This window comes from Xenopus tropicalis, chromosome 4, assembly GCF_000004195.4.
Source record: "Xenopus tropicalis strain Nigerian chromosome 4, UCB_Xtro_10.0, whole genome shotgun sequence".
Taxonomy (NCBI): domain Eukaryota; kingdom Metazoa; phylum Chordata; class Amphibia; order Anura; family Pipidae; genus Xenopus; species Xenopus tropicalis.
The window spans coordinates 28994921-29018003 of record NC_030680.2 but is presented as its reverse complement, the minus strand read 5'-3'; the positions used below and the strand labels follow the sequence as shown (position 1 = coordinate 29018003).

The following is a 23083-nucleotide window of genomic DNA, read 5'->3' as shown; positions in this document are numbered from 1 at the left end:
ACATGTTTAACATCAGGGTCCCAAAACTTTGCAGTTTGTCTCTGGGTGACTATGTTCCAAGTTTAGAAATCAATCAGATTTCACCTATAGACTTCATATATTTAAATGTAAGCTGCTGCCATTCTTTAAATATTAATACTTAGGTCCCCAAACTTTGCAGAGCTAGTCACCTGAACTACAGTTCAGAGTTAGAAAAAGTGGGAAGAGCCAACAACAGCCAATCAGATTTTAACTATTGATGTTCAATGGGGAAATTCAACCTGCTGCCATTCTCACAGTATTAACACCAGGGTCACTAGGGGACTTCATTTTTAGGTTTTAAAAAGTGGGTGGAGCCACCAACAGCAATCAGACTTCACCTATTGAATTTTTTCGGTTTAAATTTAAAATGCTGTCTTTCTCGCAATATTTATGTCAAGGTTCCCAAACTTTGCACAGTCAGTCACTAGCTGACTACATATTCAGGGTTAGAACAAGTTGGCAGAGCCACCAACAGCCAATCCATTTCAACCCATTAAAATTCATGGGTTTATATTTAAACTAATGCCATTATTTAAGTATTTGTTTATTGTATTTAAGTATTGTTTACTATTTAAGTTTGTTCACAAACTTCCCTTTCTAGTATAAATTTATCATCACTTACATAGTTAGTTACATAGTTACATAGGGTTGAAAAAAGACCAGTGTCCATCAAGTTCAACCCATCCAAGTAAACCCAGCACACCTAACCCACACCTACCAATCTATACACTCACATACATAAACTATAAATACAACCACTAGTACTAAATGTAGATATTAGCCTTGGATATTCTGATTGTTCAAGAACTCATCCAGGCCCCTCTTAAAGGCATTAACAGAATCTGCCATTACCACATCTCTAGGAAGGGCATTCCCCAACCTCACTGCCCTCACCGTGAAAAACCACCTATGCTGCTTCAAATAGAAGCTCTGTTCCTCTAATCTAAAGGGGTGCCCTCTGGTGCGTTGATTGTTTTTATGGGAAAAAGGAACATGAAGTTGTTATACTTTGTCAGTTATTTATAGAGATGAGTCAAAATCAGTTTTCTTGGAGCAACACTACAGGAGCTCTATATTATCATTCCCATTAATGAACAGATAAAACACTACAGGAGCTCTATTTTATATTTCCCTTTAGATCAACAGATAAAACATAGAGGATGAAAGGTGATCATTTACCATTATGTAGCATTCAAAGAATGACAAGTCAGTTGTTAAATGTCATAGATGCACTTAAGGTTATCAAACACCTAGGAACAGATTTATAAACTTGAAGATCCAGAGACATTTCTAGCAGCTTCATATACTGTAGCAATAGTTTTTTGAACAACAGGTGGCATCATTAGTGTTGTGGCATCAGTAGTGCTGAACCTTAAGACCCTACTGAATAATTTATTAAATGGGACATATACCATACATTTTTGCAATGAACTAAACCATGTAAAATAATGTAAAATAAAAGGAAATGCTTTATTTTAATACCTTTGGGTTCAAATATGTCCATAACAGCTTAAAAACTTGGCTCTACCCACCCCTTTTGAGAGTTGCCTGTTTAGGACTCTTCAGTATGTGGCTAGGGAGCCCAGGGCCTCATCTGCTTTAGTAACAGAGCAGCAGAGGGTGGGTGCTACTTTGTGATGTCACACAGTCTGTTCCTGCAAAGTGTTCTGTCCCACCCTGCATTCCTCCCACAGACTGTATCAGCCTGCTCTACTCATGTCCCTCCCTTCCCTGCCTGCTAGGATCCTTGATGGTTCCTCTTTCTCCGGGCTCTTATTGTTACCACTCTCCCTCTGATTACCCCCCTTCCCTCTGATTGCCCCCCTCCTTTGATCATTCCTCTCTCTCTGTGCTCTGCTCATTCCAGCCCACCTACCCCATCTCACTATCTGTGCTCTGATCATTGCCACACCCCATGTGCTCTGCTATTAACTTAAAAAAGTAAAACAAACAACTATGATTGAAAAAGAAATCTTCTACTGACAATAAAAACATTTATTATTTTCTGGGGGTAATTTACAATTTGTAGAAGGTCCATACAATAAATAGTCAATTCCAGAATAACAGCTGTGACATTTTCTCTACAACTCCCTGCACCTTATAAACTGTTTCAGAACAACTCCCTGCACCTGGACAGGTAATGTTCCAGAACAACAGCTGCAGATTTGTATTCCCTGCAACACCCTGCAACTGGTCATATACTCTTCCAGAACAACAGCTGCAGCTGAAATTCCCTGCACTTGATCAGATACTGTTCCACAACAACAGCTGCAGCTTTGTATTCCCTGCAACTCCCTGCACCTGGCCATATAGTGATAACAACAACAGCTACAGCTTTGTATTCCCTGCAACTCCTTGTGCCTGATCATATACTGTTCCAGAACAACAGCTACAGCTTTGTTTTACCTGCAACTCCCAGTCCTTGATTATGTATATATGATCCAGTGCAGGGAGTTGCAGAGAAAACAAAGACAGCTGTTTTTCTAGAATTGGAGAACAGTACATACTAATGTGTAATCTTCTATAATTGAATAATAGATGCAGGGAGTTGCATAGTGTGTAATAATGTTTTATGGACTATATTGTTATGTCCACTTGGGCACGTTCATTTGTGAATCATGCACATTTGCTTTGAAACATACCATAGCACTATAACCAAAGGAAAATGTTACTATTATACTATTGATTAATAACTAGCTTATTGATGCAGTAGCACAAGCAAAATTATGTAGCCAGGGAGCACATAGACACAGAGGATGGAAACTGGGAGGGGTTTTCCCTGCTACTGTTGAGTTAAGCCTGTCAATCAGTGCTGTGACCACTTCCTGTGAGAGACTGAAAAGACACTCCCAACTTTCATTTCACTCTGGCTTCTGACCTAAGAGGTTGTCTCTACAGCTCTCATATAATGACAGTTTTAGGAGGTAACATACTTTCAAAGCAGCTTTTTCTCTGCATCATTTTACATTTTGAGGGAGGATGAATATTATAACTAAAATATAAACTTTATATAAAATGTCTCCTTTAATAATCCTTAAGCTTTAGTGCCTAATTCTAGGATGTTAATGGTATAACCACTAGAACAATTAGCAAAGGTTTGTAAATCTTTTACTTTGTATTTTAAAGTTTTTATAGAAAAAAATAAATAAGCATGTTGATGCGTGCAGTAAATACAAAGGTTTGAAATATATATGTATACCTCATCTGTTTATTGTATGTGCCATTATAAAGAAGCTCTTTTTCTCTCACAGCGAGTGTGGCACTGACCTAAAGAAGCTTTGTACAACTGACCCAGGTACTGAAATATTTGCATTCTTTATGGTAATATAATTAAAACATCATCAGTTATGGGAAATCAGGAATGATCAGCATTCATTGATGATTTGTATGACAAGCACTAAGACCCTTTATTGCATATTATAGCTGTCATTACTCAAATATTAAACTTTTAGAACATTAATAAAGTTTAATCTCACTCTTAAATGAATGCTTACAGCTTAATAGTTTATAATAAGTATGGGCAGATTTATTAAAATTCATGTTTCTCTAATTTTATGGTTGTTCCTACCATGACTAAATTGACTTTTTTTTCCCAAGAGCATGACTGTCTCAACATTTATCTAAAAATATATTTATGAATAGCACCAATGAAAATTTTGTGCAACAAATACAAAAATGATTAGGAATCCCTTGAAATCTTTGTTTACTTAAGAATTTTTGTGAAATTAGAAGCAAAACAACTCAGAAAATATTGAAAACCTTGAAGTAAACAAATATTTTAAAATTTGCATTAGACAGCTGCTATTAACTTCTACATGACCATGCCAGTTTTGGATGCAAATATTTTGTATTAAAGTTTTCATCAATATTTGCACCTCTCTGTTTGGATTCCCAGCTCTAACTCAGCTTTAATAGTTTTGCTTATGCACCTTCTGATCATGTGTTTGTTTAGCAATTATATACATATACTCCATTTAAATTTGAATTGACCCAATACAGTATTTTTTTTTTACCATACTAATGACTGCCAAGTAAACTCTAACTAACTTATTTTATCTTTTTGTTAGCATGCTGCATCATGAGTACGACAACCCCACCAATACCACCAAATACCATCATTTCTACATACACTTCACCAGAACTCTGTGTTCTTAGTAAATGTCAAAATGGAAATATAATTACAACCGCCACCCGTTGTTTAACCACAAGTGGTAAGATTTTTATGGGTTATTAAAAATATTTATGTCACAATCATGATATTAAAACCAACTGGGTAATATATTTAAAAAAAATAAAAAATAAAGCAGAGCACTGAGCTTTCCATAGATAGCGAAAAAGGAAAAGCTATTTTAAATACTTAGATTTAAAAGGTTTTCTAATCATACCCACTACTTGTATATTCATTTTGCATGAGACACTCTAGGGGGAAATGGTGAGGATAGATTAAAATTTGCATATGTACAACAGCAGTGCAAACCTAAACTTGTCATTTGGAGTTTTCCCCCTAAAAGCTCCACCATACCGACTAGAATTTTAGATGGCTTTCTAGTTTGTGGTTAACCCAGTTAACATTATTTTGGAACTGTTTGTTATCTAATTATATAGATAAAATACTAAATGTATGCATCATTTAGGCTATTTAAGTGGCTAGCAATACATTTGAAAGAACAATGGGAACAGGCAATAGTAATTATTTGCTGTAGCACAATTGTATAATTTGTATACCATGCTTGATCTTTGATATAATCCTAAGCACCACAAAAATCTACTAGTGCTGCTATAGAATGTTAAAAAAATACATATATATTAAGGGTGATGTATATCTCATAGGTACAAAACAATATCAATCCCTTACTATAGAAACAGATTTTTTTTTTTTAAAAAAGGAGAGAAGAAATTCACTCCATCACATGGGGTAACTGCAGGATTGCAGTATTATTTTACCAATATGAAGGGTTGATCATGAGCAAGGATTTGTGATCCCCAAGTCTAAATGTGTGCACCAGGTTTAAACCTCTATTATGGAGACACTAGTTCCTTAAAGTTTATGGTCACAAGGTCATTGTATTATCCATCTTGGTACTGCTGCTAAATATGTGGCAAAATATATTGGAGGGGGTTTGATTCAGATCCCTTCAGATAAAGGCATTTAGTCAAATATACACTCAGATATTATATATATAATATTCAGTCAGTGTTAATATATTATACCTAAATTAATTACTTTTGTACACATAATTAGTTATTATTGAATTTTATGATTTAGGCTCCACAATTATGGTAGTAACAGCGATAAACATAAACAAGAAGCAAAAATATAAGATGTTTGAATCACCACTGTAGTCTCTTAAAATGTAGAAAATAAGACACTGAGAATAAAGTACACAATTCTAGCATTCTAGACCTAGCATAGGTCCTGCATTATGTAATTTCTTTTTGTTTTAACATTTTTCCACCAGGGAAAAATATGGAAATTCCAATTGTAATTGAATTATAATTCATTTTGAACTTTGTGAAAAACATTTTTATAGGGGAAACAGGGTTTTATTTGCTAAAAGCTGGGGAGCACTTTCAAGAGAAAACAGTAGGGCAATGCATATAAATTATCCAGATAACTGTAAAAGGGTTTCAATTGTGGTGAAGAGTTAAGGAATATTTTATAATGTTGTAAAAAGCTGTATAAACATTTTAAAAAGCAAATTTCACTAGGATAAACAATTCCACCTTTTATAAATATCTTCCCTTTGTGATAAAGTTGTATATCACAGTAACATAGTTTTCACATCTTTTCCTCCTGACAAAAATACTAGGTAAGGCTGATAAACATTTCTAGAATGGAAATGTTATTACTGGTAAAACATGTGAAAAGAAAGGATTTTCTTTCAACGTTTGAGAAATCTACTCCATAGCCAGTTATGATTTTAATATGCATATATTTGTTTTTTTCCAGAAACCACAACAACTCATCTACCAAGTAAGTAATTACTAATGGCTAACAGATACAGTTTTGGGGATTAGCAAATAAAAATTAAGCAATTAAAGCAAAATTATTAAAAATAATTCTCTGTGTGTAGGGTTTAGCCTTGAATTATCTCTAAAACTTCAAACAAGTAATCTTCCATCACAATGGCAATATTAAGACAAAAAGAATATTGACAATATTTATCAATATTTTTGAGTTTTAAATGTTTGTTGAACTTCTCCCACTACTAACACCAGGGGAATTGTTTAGAAGGCTAAGGGTGTGCTGGTGAGTCTCTTGGAGTATTATATGGAAAAGATCAAAATATGGTCAGAGTTAAAGGTACACAAAATCCTATTGGAATAACCATTTCTATTTACATGTTATATTCAGAAAATTGAAAATAATTAGGGATCTTTATAATTAGCTGAAATCAGATAGTATAGTATTTCTAACATTAAATGAGGCCAAGGACATCTCAATAAGCTCTATCTGGCATTGATAATTGTTTTTTAACTATTTGCATGCATTTGTAGATCTGCTGGAATAAATATACTCCATTAGGCATAACTATAAAATATATGATAAAAAGCATACATGTTTTTTAAGATGGGGTGGTTGAGATTGTATATTTTTTTTTTAATGGCAATTGTGTTCTTGTGCTCATATTTGTAAAATTGCATGTCTAAGTTATACCAATATTGATTCCTTCCTTTTACATCAGTGGACTAACCATGATTATTAAATGCTAACAATGTTTATTAAAGCTTATCACAGGCAAGTTGTCTAGAAGCTGGCATTATTATTAAAACAGATTAGGCCTAGGCCACTTAAATTGTTATACAGTTTTACAATACAATAATACTTTCTACTTGACCTTTTTATTCAGACTGGTTTAATGCAGCAAATGCAACATATTTTCATTGTATTATTCTGTGCAGGCTATGAAAATCTAGGAAATGGTCCCACTTATAAAGAGTATTATTTATTGTCCCATTTATATAGCCAATGCCCCAGTTATGTTAGACCTCACCAATCAGTTGCTAAATCATGGCCCCTCTTGACTTCATGTAATAGAAGGCCTATAAAACAGAAATGTTCTGACCAGCCAGAATGAAGGATAGTTACAAGTTAGGAAAGACTTAATTGTAAGTTGATCAATATGATTGCGTGAAAAAAGGCAAAAGGAAAACATATTTACAGATTCCCTTATTGATATTGCCATTAGAGAAATGACAAAGAGGAAAAGAGAAGTAAAGAAATATTAGCCCACTTAGAAAATTGGCACAAGGAGTGAGAAATACTCATTACCCTTACATAGATTTATTAAAATGTGAGAAATATATTTTTATAGTACACTAAACATTATTTCACATCTTGTTAGTAATTTCTAATTTATTCTAACAGCAACATCTGTGACGACAAGTCCTACAAATAGAACACACACTACAAGATGTTCCTGTTATCATAATGGAAATGTATATCTTCCAGGTAAAGCAGCAAATGATAAAATATATGAGTGTGCTTCTTAAATAACTGTAAACCCTTAGTATTCATATATATGTATTTATGTATGTATGTATGCAAATTAAAAGGTTGTGAATGATGTGTAAGTTATTGCATACTTCTAGTCAGAGCAAATGTCCAGGGCACTGGGCACTGGGCAGGAAGGTTAAAGGATCAAGATTGTTTTTTGTATACAATGCCATAAATCTAATTGCATACATGTCCTGTTCTATCCACAGCCATAGAGTAGTAAAGTCCCGTGAGTGAGCATTTTTCTGTGACATTTAATTAATGTTCCTCTAACCTGCACCCAGGATATGTGCAGCTATTACTGCACAGTTAGTTTAGGCTTTCATTATTTAATCATCTAAACATACTGCTACATTAAAATAAAATCCCAGTGAATAGAGTTCGGTATGCTAAATTGTGTGTGCCGGCGAGTGCAGGTAAAATGTTTATATCACAGCAGATACAGGGGAACAGTACTTTTCTACAATATCTATACAAAAGAATCCAGCTATTGTGAATTTATGTGAATAAGGACGAGCGACTAAAGAGAGAAATTCTTCTTGCAGGTGATGAAATAGCAAGAAGTGACAGTAGAGAAAGGGATGGAAAATGCTACAGCCATATATGCGACGAGACTTGTAAGAAAACAACCCGAATTGAGACATCATGCGAACATCCACCACGACATCGAAGTAAGTTCTTCTTATTAAACAAGAGATGCATTACCCCCGAGGGAGATTTTAAGATACTAATAGCAGGGATAGGAAGAAACTATTAAATGAAAAGGATCTAATCTTTATATACATATGTGTGTCATAGTATATGCCATAGTACTGCTTTCTTCAACACAGTGAAAGTTAATTTTAAGGAGAACGTCCCCTTTAATGCCACAATATTTATGGGCAGTGTTAAGGTCCTGCAAAGTTGCTTAATAACAAGAAAGACTATAGAACCCTGACAGAAAGGTTGTGGCCAGCCAGCCGGAAAGACAGTTCTAGGTCTGGCAAAACTTAATTGCAATCTGTTAAAGAAGACCTGGGGAATAAAACAAAATGAAAAGAATAATGACACATTTCTCAGCAAAAGTCCCATTATGAAAGTACAAAGAGGAAGAAAAGGAAGCTAAGATACAGTGGCCCTTTAAGACAATGGGCAGAGAGAAACAGACTGCATTTGAAAATGGAAAAATACATATTTCCTTCACATAAATTTCTTAAAATGTGCGAAATATGGTTTTTATGTTGCACCAAACATTATATCATATCCTGTTAGCAATGTTCAATTTATTTCTAATTTATTTTAACAGCAACAACACCACACCCACCAACCACCACATCATGTGCCTGTCATCACGAGGGAAGAATGTACATGGAAGGTAAAGCCGTCAATACTACAATGTCTGCGTGTTCCTTAAAGGGCATCTTAATTCCCCCCACCCCCCAAAATAACCCAAAGATTTAGTGTAACCTTTCTCAGAGTGACCCTCTAAGACCTTTTGCATTTTACATTCATTTTCTATTTTAAGTGGCTTCTGAGATAATAGCAGTTTAAGACAGTTTTCTTCTACTGGGCAGGCTTAAACCCTAACAGATGTTTGAAGGCCCAGAGTGTCCGTGACCCTAACCGTCTAAGCGCTTTTTATACGCTTTTTGCATTCAGTAAACCCTTGGGTTGCTGACTCAGTTGAGCCAAAAGCCTGCTATAAGCAGTCTAAAATGGGAAATATCCCTAAAACTGCTTAAAACAGACAAATGTATGTAACTTGCAGAAATGCCCAGGGAAGCACACTAAGTTTATATCAATTCATTTTTCTTGGCTTTAGAACCCCTTAAAAAATAAATCAGTTGAACATAAAGCCAGAAACTATAGAAATCAGGCGTGTGTGATATAAAAGTTTCAATGACTATTTTGTAATAATAAGAGGTTGTGTTTGATTGACATCTTGACATTTATGGCTATTGCAAACTTGACATCTATGGCATATTGCACACTACTAATCAGAGCAAGGGTCCAGGGCACTAGCGGTGCAGAAAGGCTGAGGATCCCGACTGTGGTTAGTTCACAATGCTGTCATTTGCAGTGGCATGCCTGTCCCATGCTATCCATAGCCATAGAGTAGTGATGCCCTGGAGGTGAGCTTTTTTCCTGTGCAATTTGGATAATTATTTTCTAACCTGACCCCATCTTTGCATTTCTCATTCTGGCTAACTATACTATGTATTCATCTCAACATACTGTTACATTACAAAGCCCCATTGAATAGAGTTCAGTATGCTTAATCAGCGAGCCCCGTGAGTGCAGCTAAGATTTATATATCACAGCAGGTACAGGGGAACGGTTCTTTTCTGCAATAGCTATACACAATAATGCAGCTACTTAGAACTTATATGAACAAGGACGAGCAATACAAGAGAGAACTTCTTCTTGCAGGTGATGAAATAGCAAGAAGTCACAGTAGAGAAAGGGATGGAAAATGCTACAGCTATGTATGCGACAAGACTTGTAAGAAAACAACCCGAATTGAGACACGATGTGAACATACTACTACCCCAAGTAAGTTCTTCTTACTGAACAAGAGACACATTAACACTGAGGGAGATTTTAAGATGCTAAGGGATGAGAGAAAAACATCTGTTAAATGTGATATCCTGTTAGCAATGCCTAATGTATTTCTTATTTATTCTAACAGCCCCTCCAACCACCACAACATGTGCCTGTCACCATGAGGGAAGACTGTATATGCCAGGTAAAACAGTCAATAACAGAACGTCTGTGTGTTTCTCTAAAGGGCATCTTAAACACCCCACCAGAAAAAAAAGAAAAAAGATTTTGTGGGAACTTACTCCAAGTGACCCTCTGAGTCGCTTTTCAATGCACATTCATTTTCTATTTTAAGTGGCTTCTAAGGTAATAGTAGTTTATTCAGTGGTGTAACTAGATGTAATTGGGTCCCACAGCAAATTTAATTTAGGCCCCCAAAACTTTGGCAAGTTGACCAATTCTACAAAGATATATGAAAATCACTGGGCCCCATACATTCCTCTGCCCCCCCTGCAAGTGCAGGGTCTGCTTCCTCTGTAGTTAGGCCCCTGGGTTCGTCACACTTTTCCTCTCCTGGGCAGCCTTTTAGCTTAACCGTTTTTGAAGGACCAGAGTATCAGTGACCTTCACTGTGTGAGCACCTTTTATTCACTTCCTGTATTCAGTTAACCCTTGGGTTGCTGGCTCTCAGTTGAGCTGAAGGCCTACTTTAAGCAGTCTAAAAATGCAAATACTTTATCTCTGAAACTGCTTACAAAAGAAAGTGTATGTAACTGGGGAAAAATGTTCAGTGAAACAGAGTAAGTGTAAATGTTTATCAATACATTTTTTTGGGCATTAGGTCCCCTTCAAAGAAATAGAAATTGGTCCTATATTAAACTAGAAACTATAGAAATCTGTTATAGATGTGCATGTTTGGGTGTGATAAAACGTGCATCTTGTATTTTGTAATAATAACAAATTGTGAATGATCTTTGGTTGACATTTTGACATCTACGGCTATAGCATACTTCTAGCGAGAGCATGGGTCCAGGGCACTAGTGGTGCAGGAAGGTTAAAGGACCAAGACTGTTGTTTGTTTACAATGCCATAAGTCCAATTGCATACATGTCCTGTTCTATCCACAGCCATAGAGTAGTAAAGTCCCGTGAGTGAGCATTTTTCTGTGGCATTTAGTTAATTTTCCTCTAACCTGCACCCAGGATATGTGCAGCTATTACTGCACAGTTTGAGTAGACTTTAATAATGGACTCATCTCAGCATACTGCTACAAAGTCCCAGTGATTAGAGTTCAGTATGCTAAATTGTCTGTGCCGGCGAGTGCAGGTAAAATGTATATATCACAGCAGATACAGGGGAACAGTACTTTTCTACAATAGCTATACAAAAGAATCCAGCTACTTTCAACTTATGTGAATAAGGACGAGCGACTAAAGAGAGATCTTCTTCTTGCAGGTGATGAAATAGCAAGAAGTCACAGTAGAGAAAGGGGTGGAAAATGCTACAGCCATGTATGCGACGAGACTTGTAAGAAAACAACCCGAATTGAGATAGGATGTGAACATACTACTACCCCCCGAAGTAAGTTCTTCTTACTGAACAAGACATGCATTAACCCTGAGGGAGATTTCAAGACACTAATAGCAGGGATAGGAAGTAATGGTTCAATGAAAAGGATCTAATCTTTATATACATATGTTTGTCATAGTATATGCCATAGTACTGCTTTCTTCAACACAGTGAAAGTTCATTTTAAGGAGAACTTCCCCTGTAATGCCACAATATTTATGGGCAGTGTTAAGGTCCTGCAAAGTTGCTTAAGAAATAACAACAACGACTATAGAACCGTGACAGAAAGGTTGTGGCCAGCCAGTTGGAAAGACAGTTCTAGGTCTGGCAAAACTTAATTGCAACCTGTTAAAGGAGCCCTGGGGAATTAAACAAAAAGAAAAGAATAATGACACATTTCTCAGCAATAGTCCCATTACGAAAGTACAAAGAGAAAGTAAAGGAAGCCAAGATACAGTGTCCCTTTAAGACAATCGGCAGAGGGAAACAGACTGCATTTGAAAATGGAAAAATACATATTCCCTTCACATAAATTTCTAAACATGTGAGAAATATGGTTTTTTCGTTGCACCAAACATTATATCATATCCTGTTAGCAATGTTTAATTCATTTCTAATTTATTTTAACAGCAACAACAACACACCCACCCACCACCACATCATGTGCCTGTCATCACCAGGGAAAAATGTACATGGAAGGTAAAGCCGTCAATACTACAATGTCTGCGTGTTCCTTAAAGGGCATCTTAATTCCCCCCACCCCCCAAAAAACCCCAAAGATTTAGTGTGACCTATCTCAGAGTGACCCTCTAAGACCTTTTGCAGTTTACATTGATTTTCTATTTTAAGTGGCTTCTGAGATAATAGCAGTTTAAGACAGTTTTCGTCTACTGGGCAGGCTTACACCCTAACAGATGTTTGAAGGCCCAGAGTGTCCATGACCCTAATTGTCCAAGCACTTTTTATACGCTTTTTGTATTCCGTAAATCCATGGGTTGCTGACTCAGTTGAGCCAAAAGCCTGCTATAAGGAGTCTAAAATGGGAAATATCCCTAAAACTGCTTTAAACAGACAAATGTATGTAACTTGCAGAAATGCCCAGGGAAGCACACTAAGTTTATATCAATTCATTTTTCTGGGCTTTAGAACCCCTTAAAAAATAAATCAGTTGAACATTAAGCCAGAAACTATAGATATCAGGTGTGTGTGATATAAAAGTTTCAATGACTATTTTGTAATAATAAGAGGTTGTGTTTGATTGACATCTTGACATTTATGGCTATTGCAAACTTGACATCTATGGCATATTGCACACTACTAGTCAGAGCAAGGGTCCAGGGCACTAGCGGTGCAGAAAGGCTGAGGATCCCGACTGTGGTTAGTTCACAATGCTGTCATTTGCAGTGGCATGCCTGTCCCATCCTATCCATAGCACTAGAGTAGTGATGCCCTGGAGGTGAGTTTTTTCCTGTGCACTTTGGATAACTATTCTCTAGCCTGACCCCATCTTTGCATTTGTCGTTCTGGCTAACTATACTACGTATTCATCTCAACATACTGTTACATTACAAAACCCCATTGAATAGAGTTCAGTATGCTTAATCAGCGAGCCCCGTGAGTGCAGCTAAGATTTATATATCACAGCAGGTACAGGGGAACGGTTCTTTTCTGCAATAGCTATACACAATAATGCAGCTACTTAGAACTTATATGAACAAGGACGAGCAATACAAGAGAGAACTTCTTCTTGCAGGTGATGAAATAGCAAGAAGTCACAGTAGAGAAAGGGATGGAAAATGCTACAGCTATGTATGCGACAAGACTTGTAAGAAAACAACCCGAATTGAGACACGATGTGAACATACTACTACCCCAAGTAAGTTCTTCTTACGGAACAAGAGACACATTAACACTGAGGGAGATTTTAAGACACTAAGGATGAGAGAAAAACATCTGTTAAATGTGAAATCCTCTTAGCAATGCCTAATGTATTTCTTATTTATTCTAACAGCCCCTCCAACCACCACAACATGTGCCTGTCACCATGAGGGAAGACTGTATATGCCAGGTAAAACAGTCAATAACAGAACGTCTGTGTGTTTCTCTAAAGGGCATCTTAAACACCCCACCAGAAAAAAAAGAAAAAAGATTTTGTGGGAACTTACTCCAAGTGACCCTCTGAGCCGCTTTTCAATGCACATTCATTTTCTATTTTAAGTGGCTTCTAAGGTAATAGTAGTTTATTCAGTGGTGTAACTAGATGTAATTGGGTCCCACAGCAAATTTAATTTAGGCCCCCAAAACTTTGGCAAGTTGACCAATTCTACAAAGATATATGAAAATCACTGGGCCCCATACATTCCTCTGCCCCCCCTGCAAGTGCAGGGTCTGCTTCCTCTGTAGTTAGGCCCCTGGGTTCGTCACACTTTTCCTCTCCTGGGCAGCCTTTTAGCTTAACCGTTTTTGAAGGACCAGAGTATCAGTGACCTTCACTGTGTGAGCACCTTTTATTCACTTCCTGTATTCAGTTAACCCTTGGGTTGCTGGCTCTCAGTTGAGCTGAAGGCCTACTTTAAGCAGTCTAAAAATGCAAATACTTTATCTCTGAAACTGCTTACAAAAGAAAGTGTATGTAACTGGGGAAAAATGTTCAGTGAAACAGAGTAAGTGTAAATGTTTATCAATACATTTTTTTGGGCATTAGGTCCCCTTCAAAGAAATAGAAATTGGTCCTATATTAAACTAGAAACTATAGAAATCTGTTATAGATGTGCATGTTTGGGTGTGATAAAACGTGCATCTTGTATTTTGTAATAATAACAAATTGTGAATGATCTTTGGTTGACATTTTGACATCTACGGCTATAGCATACTTCTAGCGAGAGCATGGGTCCAGGGCACTAGTGGTGCAGGAAGGTTAAAGGACCAAGGCTGTTGTTTGTTTACAATGCCATAAGTCCAATTGCATACATGTCCTGTTCTATCCACAGCCATAGAGTAGTAAAGTCCCGTGAGTGAGCATTTTTCTGTGGCATTTAGTTAATTTTCCTCTAACCTGCACCCAGGATATGTGCAGCTATTACTGCACAGTTTGAGTAGACTTTAATAATGGACTCATCTCAGCATACTGCTACAAAGTCCTAGTGATTAGAGTTCAGTATGCTAAATTGTCTCTGCCGGCGAGTGCAGGTAAAATGTATATATCACAGCAGATACAGGGGAACAGTACTTTTCTACAATAGCTATACAGAATAATCCAGCTACTTTCAACTTATGTGAATAAGGACGAGCGACTAAAGAGAGAACTTCTTCTTGCAGGTGATGAAATAGCAAGAAGTCACAGTAGAGAAAGGGGTGGAAAATGCTACAGCCATGTATGCGACGAGACTTGTAAGAAAACAACCCGAATTGAGATAGGATGTGAACATACTACTACCCCCCGAAGTAAGTTCTTCTTACTGAACAAGACATGCATTAACCCTGAGGGAGATTTCAAGACACTAATAGCAGGGATAGGAAGTAATGGTTCAATGAAAAGGATCTAATCTTTATATACATATGTTTGTCATAGTATATGCCATAGTACTGCTTTCTTCAACACAGTGAAAGTTCATTTTAAGGAGAACTTCCCCTGTAATGCCACAATATTTATGGGCAGTGTTAAGGTCCTGCAAAGTTGCTTAAGAAATAACAACAACGACTATAGAACCGTGACAGAAAGGTTGTGGCCAGCCAGCCGGAAAGACAGTTCTAGGTCTAGCAAAACTTGATTGCAACCTGTTAAAGGAGACCTGGGGAATAAAACAAAAAGAAAAGAATAATGACACATTTCTCAGCAATAGTCCCATTACGAAAGTACAAAGAGAAAGTAAAGGAAGCCAAGATACAGTGTCCCTTTAAGACAATCGGCAGAGGGAAACAGACTGTATTTGAAAATGGAAAAATACATATTCCCTTCACATACATTTCTTAACATGTGAGAAATATGGTTTTTTCGTTGCACCAAACATTATATCATATCCTGTTAGCAATGTTTAATTCATTTCTAATTTATTTTAACAGCAACAACAACACACCCACCCACCACCACATCATGTGCCTGTCATCACGAGGGAAGAATGTACATGGAAGGTAAAGCCGTCAATACTACAATGTCTGCGTGTTCCTTAAAGGGCATCTTAATTCCCCCCACCCCCCAAAAAACCCCAAAGATTTAGTGTGACCTATCTCAGAGTGACCCTCTAAGACCTTTTGCAGTTTACATTGATTTTCTATTTTAAGTGGCTTCTGAGATAATAGCAGTTTAAGACAGTTTTCGTCTACTGGGCAGGCTTACACCCTAACAGATGTTTGAAGGCCCAGAGTGTCCATGACCCTAATTGTCCAAGCACTTTTTATACGCTTTTTGTATTCCGTAAATCCATGGGTTGCTGACTCAGTTGAGCCAAAAGCCTGCTATAAGGAGTCTAAAATGGGAAATATCCCTAAAACTGCTTTAAACAGACAAATGTATGTAACTTGCAGAAATGCCCAGGGAAGCACACTAAGTTTATATCAATTCATTTTTCTGGGCTTTAGAACCCCTTAAAAAATAAATCAGTTGAACATAAAGCCAGAAACTATAGAAATCAGGTGTGTGTGATATAAAAGTTTCAATGACTATTTTGTAATAATAAGAGGTTGTGTTTGATTGACATCTTGACATTTATGGCTATTGCAAACTTGACATCTATGGCATATTGCACACTACTAGTCAGAGCAAGGGTCCAGGGCACTAGCGGTGCAGAAAGGCTGAGGATCCCGACTGTGGTTAGTTCACAATGCTGTCATTTGCAGTGGCATGCCTGTCCCATCCTATCCATAGCACTAGAGTAGTGATGCCCTGGAGGTGAGTTTTTTCCTGTGCACTTTGGATAACTATTCTCTAGCCTGACCCCATCTTTGCATTTGTCGTTCTGGCTAACTATACTACGTATTCATCTCAACATACTGTTACATTACAAAACCCCATTGAATAGAGTTCAGTATGCTTAATCAGCGAGCCCCGTGAGTGCAGCTAAGATTTATATATCACAGCAGGTACAGGGGAACGGTTCTTTTCTGCAATAGCTATACACAATAATGCAGCTACTTAGAACTTATATGAACAAGGACGAGCAATACAAGAGAGAACTTCTTCTTGCAGGTGATGAAATAGCAAGAAGTCACAGTAGAGAAAGGGATGGAAAATGCTACAGCTATGTATGCGACAAGACTTGTAAGAAAACAACCCGAATTGAGACACGATGTGAACATACTACTACCCCAAGTAAGTTCTTCTTACGGAACAAGAGACACATTAACACTGAGGGAGATTTTAAGACACTAAGGATGAGAGAAAAACATCTGTTAAATGTGAAATCCTCTTAGCAATGCCTAATGTATTTCTTATTTATTCTAACAGCCCCTCCAACCACCACAACATGTGCCTGTCACCATGAGGGAAGACTGTATATGCCAGGTAAAACAGTCAATAACAGAACGTCTGTGTGTTTCTCTAAAGGGCATCTTAAACACCCCACCAGAAAAAAAAGAAAAAAGATTTTGTGGGAACTTACTCCAAGTGACCCTCTGAGCCGCTTTTCAATGCACATTCATTTTCTATTTTAAGTGGCTTCTAAGGTAATAGTAGTTTATTCAGTGGTGTAACTAGATGTAATTGGGTCCCACAGCAAATTTAATTTAGGCCCCCAAAACTTTGGCAAGTTGACCAATTCTACAAAGATATATGAAAATCACTGGGCCCCATACATTCCTCTGCCCCCCCTGCAAGTGCAGGGTCTGCTTCCTCTGTAGTTAGGCCCCTGGGTTCGTCACACTTTTCCTCTCCTGGGCAGCCTTTTAGCTTAACCGTTTTTGAAGGACCAGAGTATCAGTGACCTTCACTGTGTGAGCACCTTTTATTCACTTCCTGTATTCAGTTAACCCTTGGGTTGCTGGCTCTCAGTTGAGCTGAAGGCCTACTTTAAGCAGTCTAAAAATGCAAATACTTTATCTCTGAAACTGCTTACAAAAGAAAGTGTATGTAACTGGGGAAAAATGTTCAGTGAAACAGAGTAAGTGTAAATGTTTATCAATACATTTTTTTGGGCATTAGGTCCCCTTCAAAGAAATAGAAATTGGTCCTATATTAAACTAGAAACTATAGAAATCTGTTATAGATGTGCATGTTTGGGTGTGATAAAACGTGCATCTTGTATTTTGTAATAATAACAAATTGTGAATGATCTTTGGTTGACATTTTGACATCTACGGCTATAGCATACTTCTAGCGAGAGCATGGGTCCAGGGCACTAGTGGTGCAGGAAGGTTAAAGGACCAAGGCTGTTGTTTGTTTACAATGCCATAAGTCCAATTGCATACATGTCCTGTTCTATCCACAGCCATAGAGTAGTAAAGTCCCGTGAGTGAGCATTTTTCTGTGGCATTTAGTTAATTTTCCTCTAACCTGCACCCAGGATATGTGCAGCTATTACTGCACAGTTTGAGTAGACTTTAATAATGGACTCATCTCAGCATACTGCTACAAAGTCCTAGTGATTAGAGTTCAGTATGCTAAATTGTCTCTGCCGGCGAGTGCAGGTAAAATGTATATATCACAGCAGATACAGGGGAACAGTACTTTTCTACAATAGCTATACAGAATAATCCAGCTACTTTCAACTTATGTGAATAAGGACGAGCGACTAAAGAGAGAACTTCTTCTTGCAGGTGATGAAATAGCAAGAAGTCACAGTAGAGAAAGGGGTGGAAAATGCTACAGCCATGTATGCGACGAGACTTGTAAGAAAACAACCCGAATTGAGATAGGATGTGAACATACTACTACCCCCCGAAGTAAGTTCTTCTTACTGAACAAGACATGCATTAACCCTGAGGGAGATTTCAAGACACTAATAGCAGGGATAGGAAGTAATGGTTCAATGAAAAGGATCTAATCTTTATATACATATGTTTGTCATAGTATATGCCATAGTACTGCTTTCTTCAACACAGTGAAAGTTCATTTTAAGGAGAACTTCCCCTGTAATGCCACAATATTTATGGGCAGTGTTAAGGTCCTGCAAAGTTGCTTAAGAAATAACAACAACGACTATAGAACCGTGACAGAAAGGTTGTGGCCAGCCAGCCGGAAAGACAGTTCTAGGTCTAGCAAAACTTGATTGCAACCTGTTAAAGGAGACCTGGGGAATAAAACAAAAAGAAAAGAATAATGACACATTTCTCAGCAATAGTCCCATTACGAAAGTACAAAGAGAAAGTAAAGGAAGCCAAGATACAGTGTCCCTTTAAGACAATCGGCAGAGGGAAACAGACTGTATTTGAAAATGGAAAAATACATATTCCCTTCACATACATTTCTTAACATGTGAGAAATATGGTTTTTTCGTTGCACCAAACATTATATCATATCCTGTTAGCAATGTTTAATTCATTTCTAATTTATTTTAACAGCAACAACAACACACCCACCCACCACCACATCATGTGCCTGTCATCACGAGGGAAGAATGTACATGGAAGGTAAAGCCGTCAATACTACAATGTCTGCGTGTTCCTTAAAGGGCATCTTAATTCCCCCCACCCCCCAAAAAACCCCAAAGATTTAGTGTGACCTATCTCAGAGTGACCCTCTAAGACCTTTTGCAGTTTACATTGATTTTCTATTTTAAGTGGCTTCTGAGATAATAGCAGTTTAAGACAGTTTTCGTCTACTGGGCAGGCTTACACCCTAACAGATGTTTGAAGGCCCAGAGTGTCCATGACCCTAATTGTCCAAGCACTTTTTATACGCTTTTTGTATTCCGTAAATCCATGGGTTGCTGACTCAGTTGAGTCAAAAGCCTGCTATAAGGAGTCTAAAATGGGAAATATCCCTAAAACTGCTTTAAACAGACAAATGTATGTAACTTGCAGAAATGCCCAGGGAAGCACACTAAGTTTATATCAATTCATTTTTCTGGGCTTTAGAACCCCTTAAAAAATAAATCAGTTGAACATAAAGCCAGAAACTATAGAAATCAGGTGTGTGTGATATAAAAGTTTCAATGACTATTTTGTAATAATAAGAGGTTGTGTTTGATTGACATCTTGACATTTATGGCTATTGCAAACTTGACATCTATGGCATATTGCACACTACTAGTCAGAGCAAGGGTCCAGGGCACTAGCGGTGCAGAAAGGCTGAGGATCCCGACTGTGGTTAGTTCACAATGCTGTCATTTGCAGTGGCATGCCTGTCCCATCCTATCCATAGCACTAGAGTAGTGATGCCCTGGAGGTGAGTTTTTTCCTGTGCACTTTGGATAACTATTCTCTAGCCTGACCCCATCTTTGCATTTGTCGTTCTGGCTAACTATACTACGTATTCATCTCAACATACTGTTACATTACAAAACCCCATTGAATAGAGTTCAGTATGCTTAATCAGCGAGCCCCGTGAGTGCAGCTAAGATTTATATATCACAGCAGGTACAGGGGAACGGTTCTTTTCTGCAATAGCTATACACAATAATGCAGCTACTTAGAACTTATATGAACAAGGACGAGCAATACAAGAGAGAACTTCTTCTTGCAGGTGATGAAATAGCAAGAAGTCACAGTAGAGAAAGGGATGGAAAATGCTACAGCTATGTATGCGACAAGACTTGTAAGAAAACAACCCGAATTGAGACACGATGTGAACATACTACTACCCCAAGTAAGTTCTTCTTACGGAACAAGAGACACATTAACACTGAGGGAGATTTTAAGACACTAAGGATGAGAGAAAAACATCTGTTAAATGTGAAATCCTCTTAGCAATGCCTAATGTATTTCTTATTTATTCTAACAGCCCCTCCAACCACCACAACATGTGCCTGTCACCATGAGGGAAGACTGTATATGCCAGGTAAAACAGTCAATAACAGAACGTCTGTGTGTTTCTCTAAAGGGCATCTTAAACACCCCACCAGAAAAAAAAGAAAAAAGATTTTGTGGGAACTTACTCCAAGTGACCCTCTGAGCCGCTTTTCAATGCACATTCATTTTCTATTTTAAGTGGCTTCTAAGGTAATAGTAGTTTATTCAGTGGTGTAACTAGATGTAATTGGGTCCCACAGCAAATTTAATTTAGGCCCCCAAAACTTTGGCAAGTTGACCAATTCTACAAAGATATATGAAAATCACTGGGCCCCATACATTCCTCTGCCCCCCCTGCAAGTGCAGGGTCTGCTTCCTCTGTAGTTAGGCCCCTGGGTTCGTCACACTTTTCCTCTCCTGGGCAGCCTTTTAGCTTAACCGTTTTTGAAGGACCAGAGTATCAGTGACCTTCACTGTGTGAGCACCTTTTATTCACTTCCTGTATTCAGTTAACCCTTGGGTTGCTGGCTCTCAGTTGAGCTGAAGGCCTACTTTAAGCAGTCTAAAAATGCAAATACTTTATCTCTGAAACTGCTTACAAAAGAAAGTGTATGTAACTGGGGAAAAATGTTCAGTGAAACAGAGTAAGTGTAAATGTTTATCAATACATTTTTTTGGGCATTAGGTCCCCTTCAAAGAAATAGAAATTGGTCCTATATTAAACTAGAAACTATAGAAATCTGTTATAGATGTGCATGTTTGGGTGTGATAAAACGTGCATCTTGTATTTTGTAATAATAACAAATTGTGAATGATCTTTGGTTGACATTTTGACATCTACGGCTATAGCATACTTCTAGCGAGAGCATGGGTCCAGGGCACTAGTGGTGCAGGAAGGTTAAAGGACCAAGGCTGTTGTTTGTTTACAATGCCATAAGTCCAATTGCATACATGTCCTGTTCTATCCACAGCCATAGAGTAGTAAAGTCCCGTGAGTGAGCATTTTTCTGTGGCATTTAGTTAATTTTCCTCTAACCTGCACCCAGGATATGTGCAGCTATTACTGCACAGTTTGAGTAGACTTTAATAATGGACTCATCTCAGCATACTGCTACAAAGTCCTAGTGATTAGAGTTCAGTATGCTAAATTGTCTCTGCCGGCGAGTGCAGGTAAAATGTATATATCACAGCAGATACAGGGGAACAGTACTTTTCTACAATAGCTATACAGAATAATCCAGCTACTTTCAACTTATGTGAATAAGGACGAGCGACTAAAGAGAGAACTTCTTCTTGCAGGTGATGAAATAGCAAGAAGTCACAGTAGAGAAAGGGGTGGAAAATGCTACAGCCATGTATGCGACGAGACTTGTAAGAAAACAACCCGAATTGAGATAGGATGTGAACATACTACTACCCCCCGAAGTAAGTTCTTCTTACTGAACAAGACATGCATTAACCCTGAGGGAGATTTCAAGACACTAATAGCAGGGATAGGAAGTAATGGTTCAATGAAAAGGATCTAATCTTTATATACATATGTTTGTCATAGTATATGCCATAGTACTGCTTTCTTCAACACAGTGAAAGTTCATTTTAAGGAGAACTTCCCCTGTAATGCCACAATATTTATGGGCAGTGTTAAGGTCCTGCAAAGTTGCTTAAGAAATAACAACAACGACTATAGAACCGTGACAGAAAGGTTGTGGCCAGCCAGCCGGAAAGACAGTTCTAGGTCTAGCAAAACTTGATTGCAACCTGTTAAAGGAGACCTGGGGAATAAAACAAAAAGAAAAGAATAATGACACATTTCTCAGCAATAGTCCCATTACGAAAGTACAAAGAGAAAGTAAAGGAAGCCAAGATACAGTGTCCCTTTAAGACAATCGGCAGAGGGAAACAGACTGTATTTGAAAATGGAAAAATACATATTCCCTTCACATACATTTCTTAACATGTGAGAAATATGGTTTTTTCGTTGCACCAAACATTATATCATATCCTGTTAGCAATGTTTAATTCATTTCTAATTTATTTTAACAGCAACAACAACACACCCACCCACCACCACATCATGTGCCTGTCATCACGAGGGAAGAATGTACATGGAAGGTAAAGCCGTCAATACTACAATGTCTGCGTGTTCCTTAAAGGGCATCTTAATTCCCCCCACCCCCCAAAAACCCCAAAGATTTAGTGTGACCTATCTCAGAGTGACCCTCTAAGACCTTTTGCAGTTTACATTGATTTTCTATTTTAAGTGGCTTCTGAGATAATAGCAGTTTAAGACAGTTTTCGTCTACTGGGCAGGCTTACACCCTAACAGATGTTTGAAGGCCCAGAGTGTCCATGACCCTAATTGTCCAAGCACTTTTTATACGCTTTTTGTATTCCGTAAATCCATGGGTTGCTGACTCAGTTGAGTCAAAAGCCTGCTATAAGGAGTCTAAAATGGGAAATATCCCTAAAACTGCTTTAAACAGACAAATGTATGTAACTTGCAGAAATGCCCAGGGAAGCACACTAAGTTTATATCAATTCATTTTTCTGGGCTTTAGAACCCCTTAAAAAATAAATCAGTTGAACATAAAG

The 23083-nt window shown here is 37.6% G+C and overlaps 1 protein-coding gene across 1 annotated transcript in view; it reads left to right on the top strand.

Annotated features, from left to right (window-relative positions):
* The first annotated feature begins 13365 nt into the window (after positions 1–13365).
* The window catches only part of LOC101734651 (mucin-2), a 763939-nt gene continuing 754221 nt past the window's right edge, over positions 13366–23083 (top strand). Inside the window, exons 1-12 of the mRNA XM_031900600.1 lie at positions 13366–13484; positions 13620–13676; positions 14927–15052; positions 15671–15739; positions 16794–16916; positions 17052–17108; positions 18359–18484; positions 19103–19171; positions 20226–20348; positions 20484–20540; positions 21791–21916; positions 22535–22603. Coding sequence (XP_031756460.1) covers positions 13670–13676; positions 14927–15052; positions 15671–15739; positions 16794–16916; positions 17052–17108; positions 18359–18484; positions 19103–19171; positions 20226–20348; positions 20484–20540; positions 21791–21916; positions 22535–22603 — 952 coding nt within the window. The 5' untranslated portion in view covers positions 13366–13484; positions 13620–13669. The remainder of the gene's footprint in view (positions 13485–13619; positions 13677–14926; positions 15053–15670; positions 15740–16793; positions 16917–17051; positions 17109–18358; positions 18485–19102; positions 19172–20225; positions 20349–20483; positions 20541–21790; positions 21917–22534; positions 22604–23083) is intronic.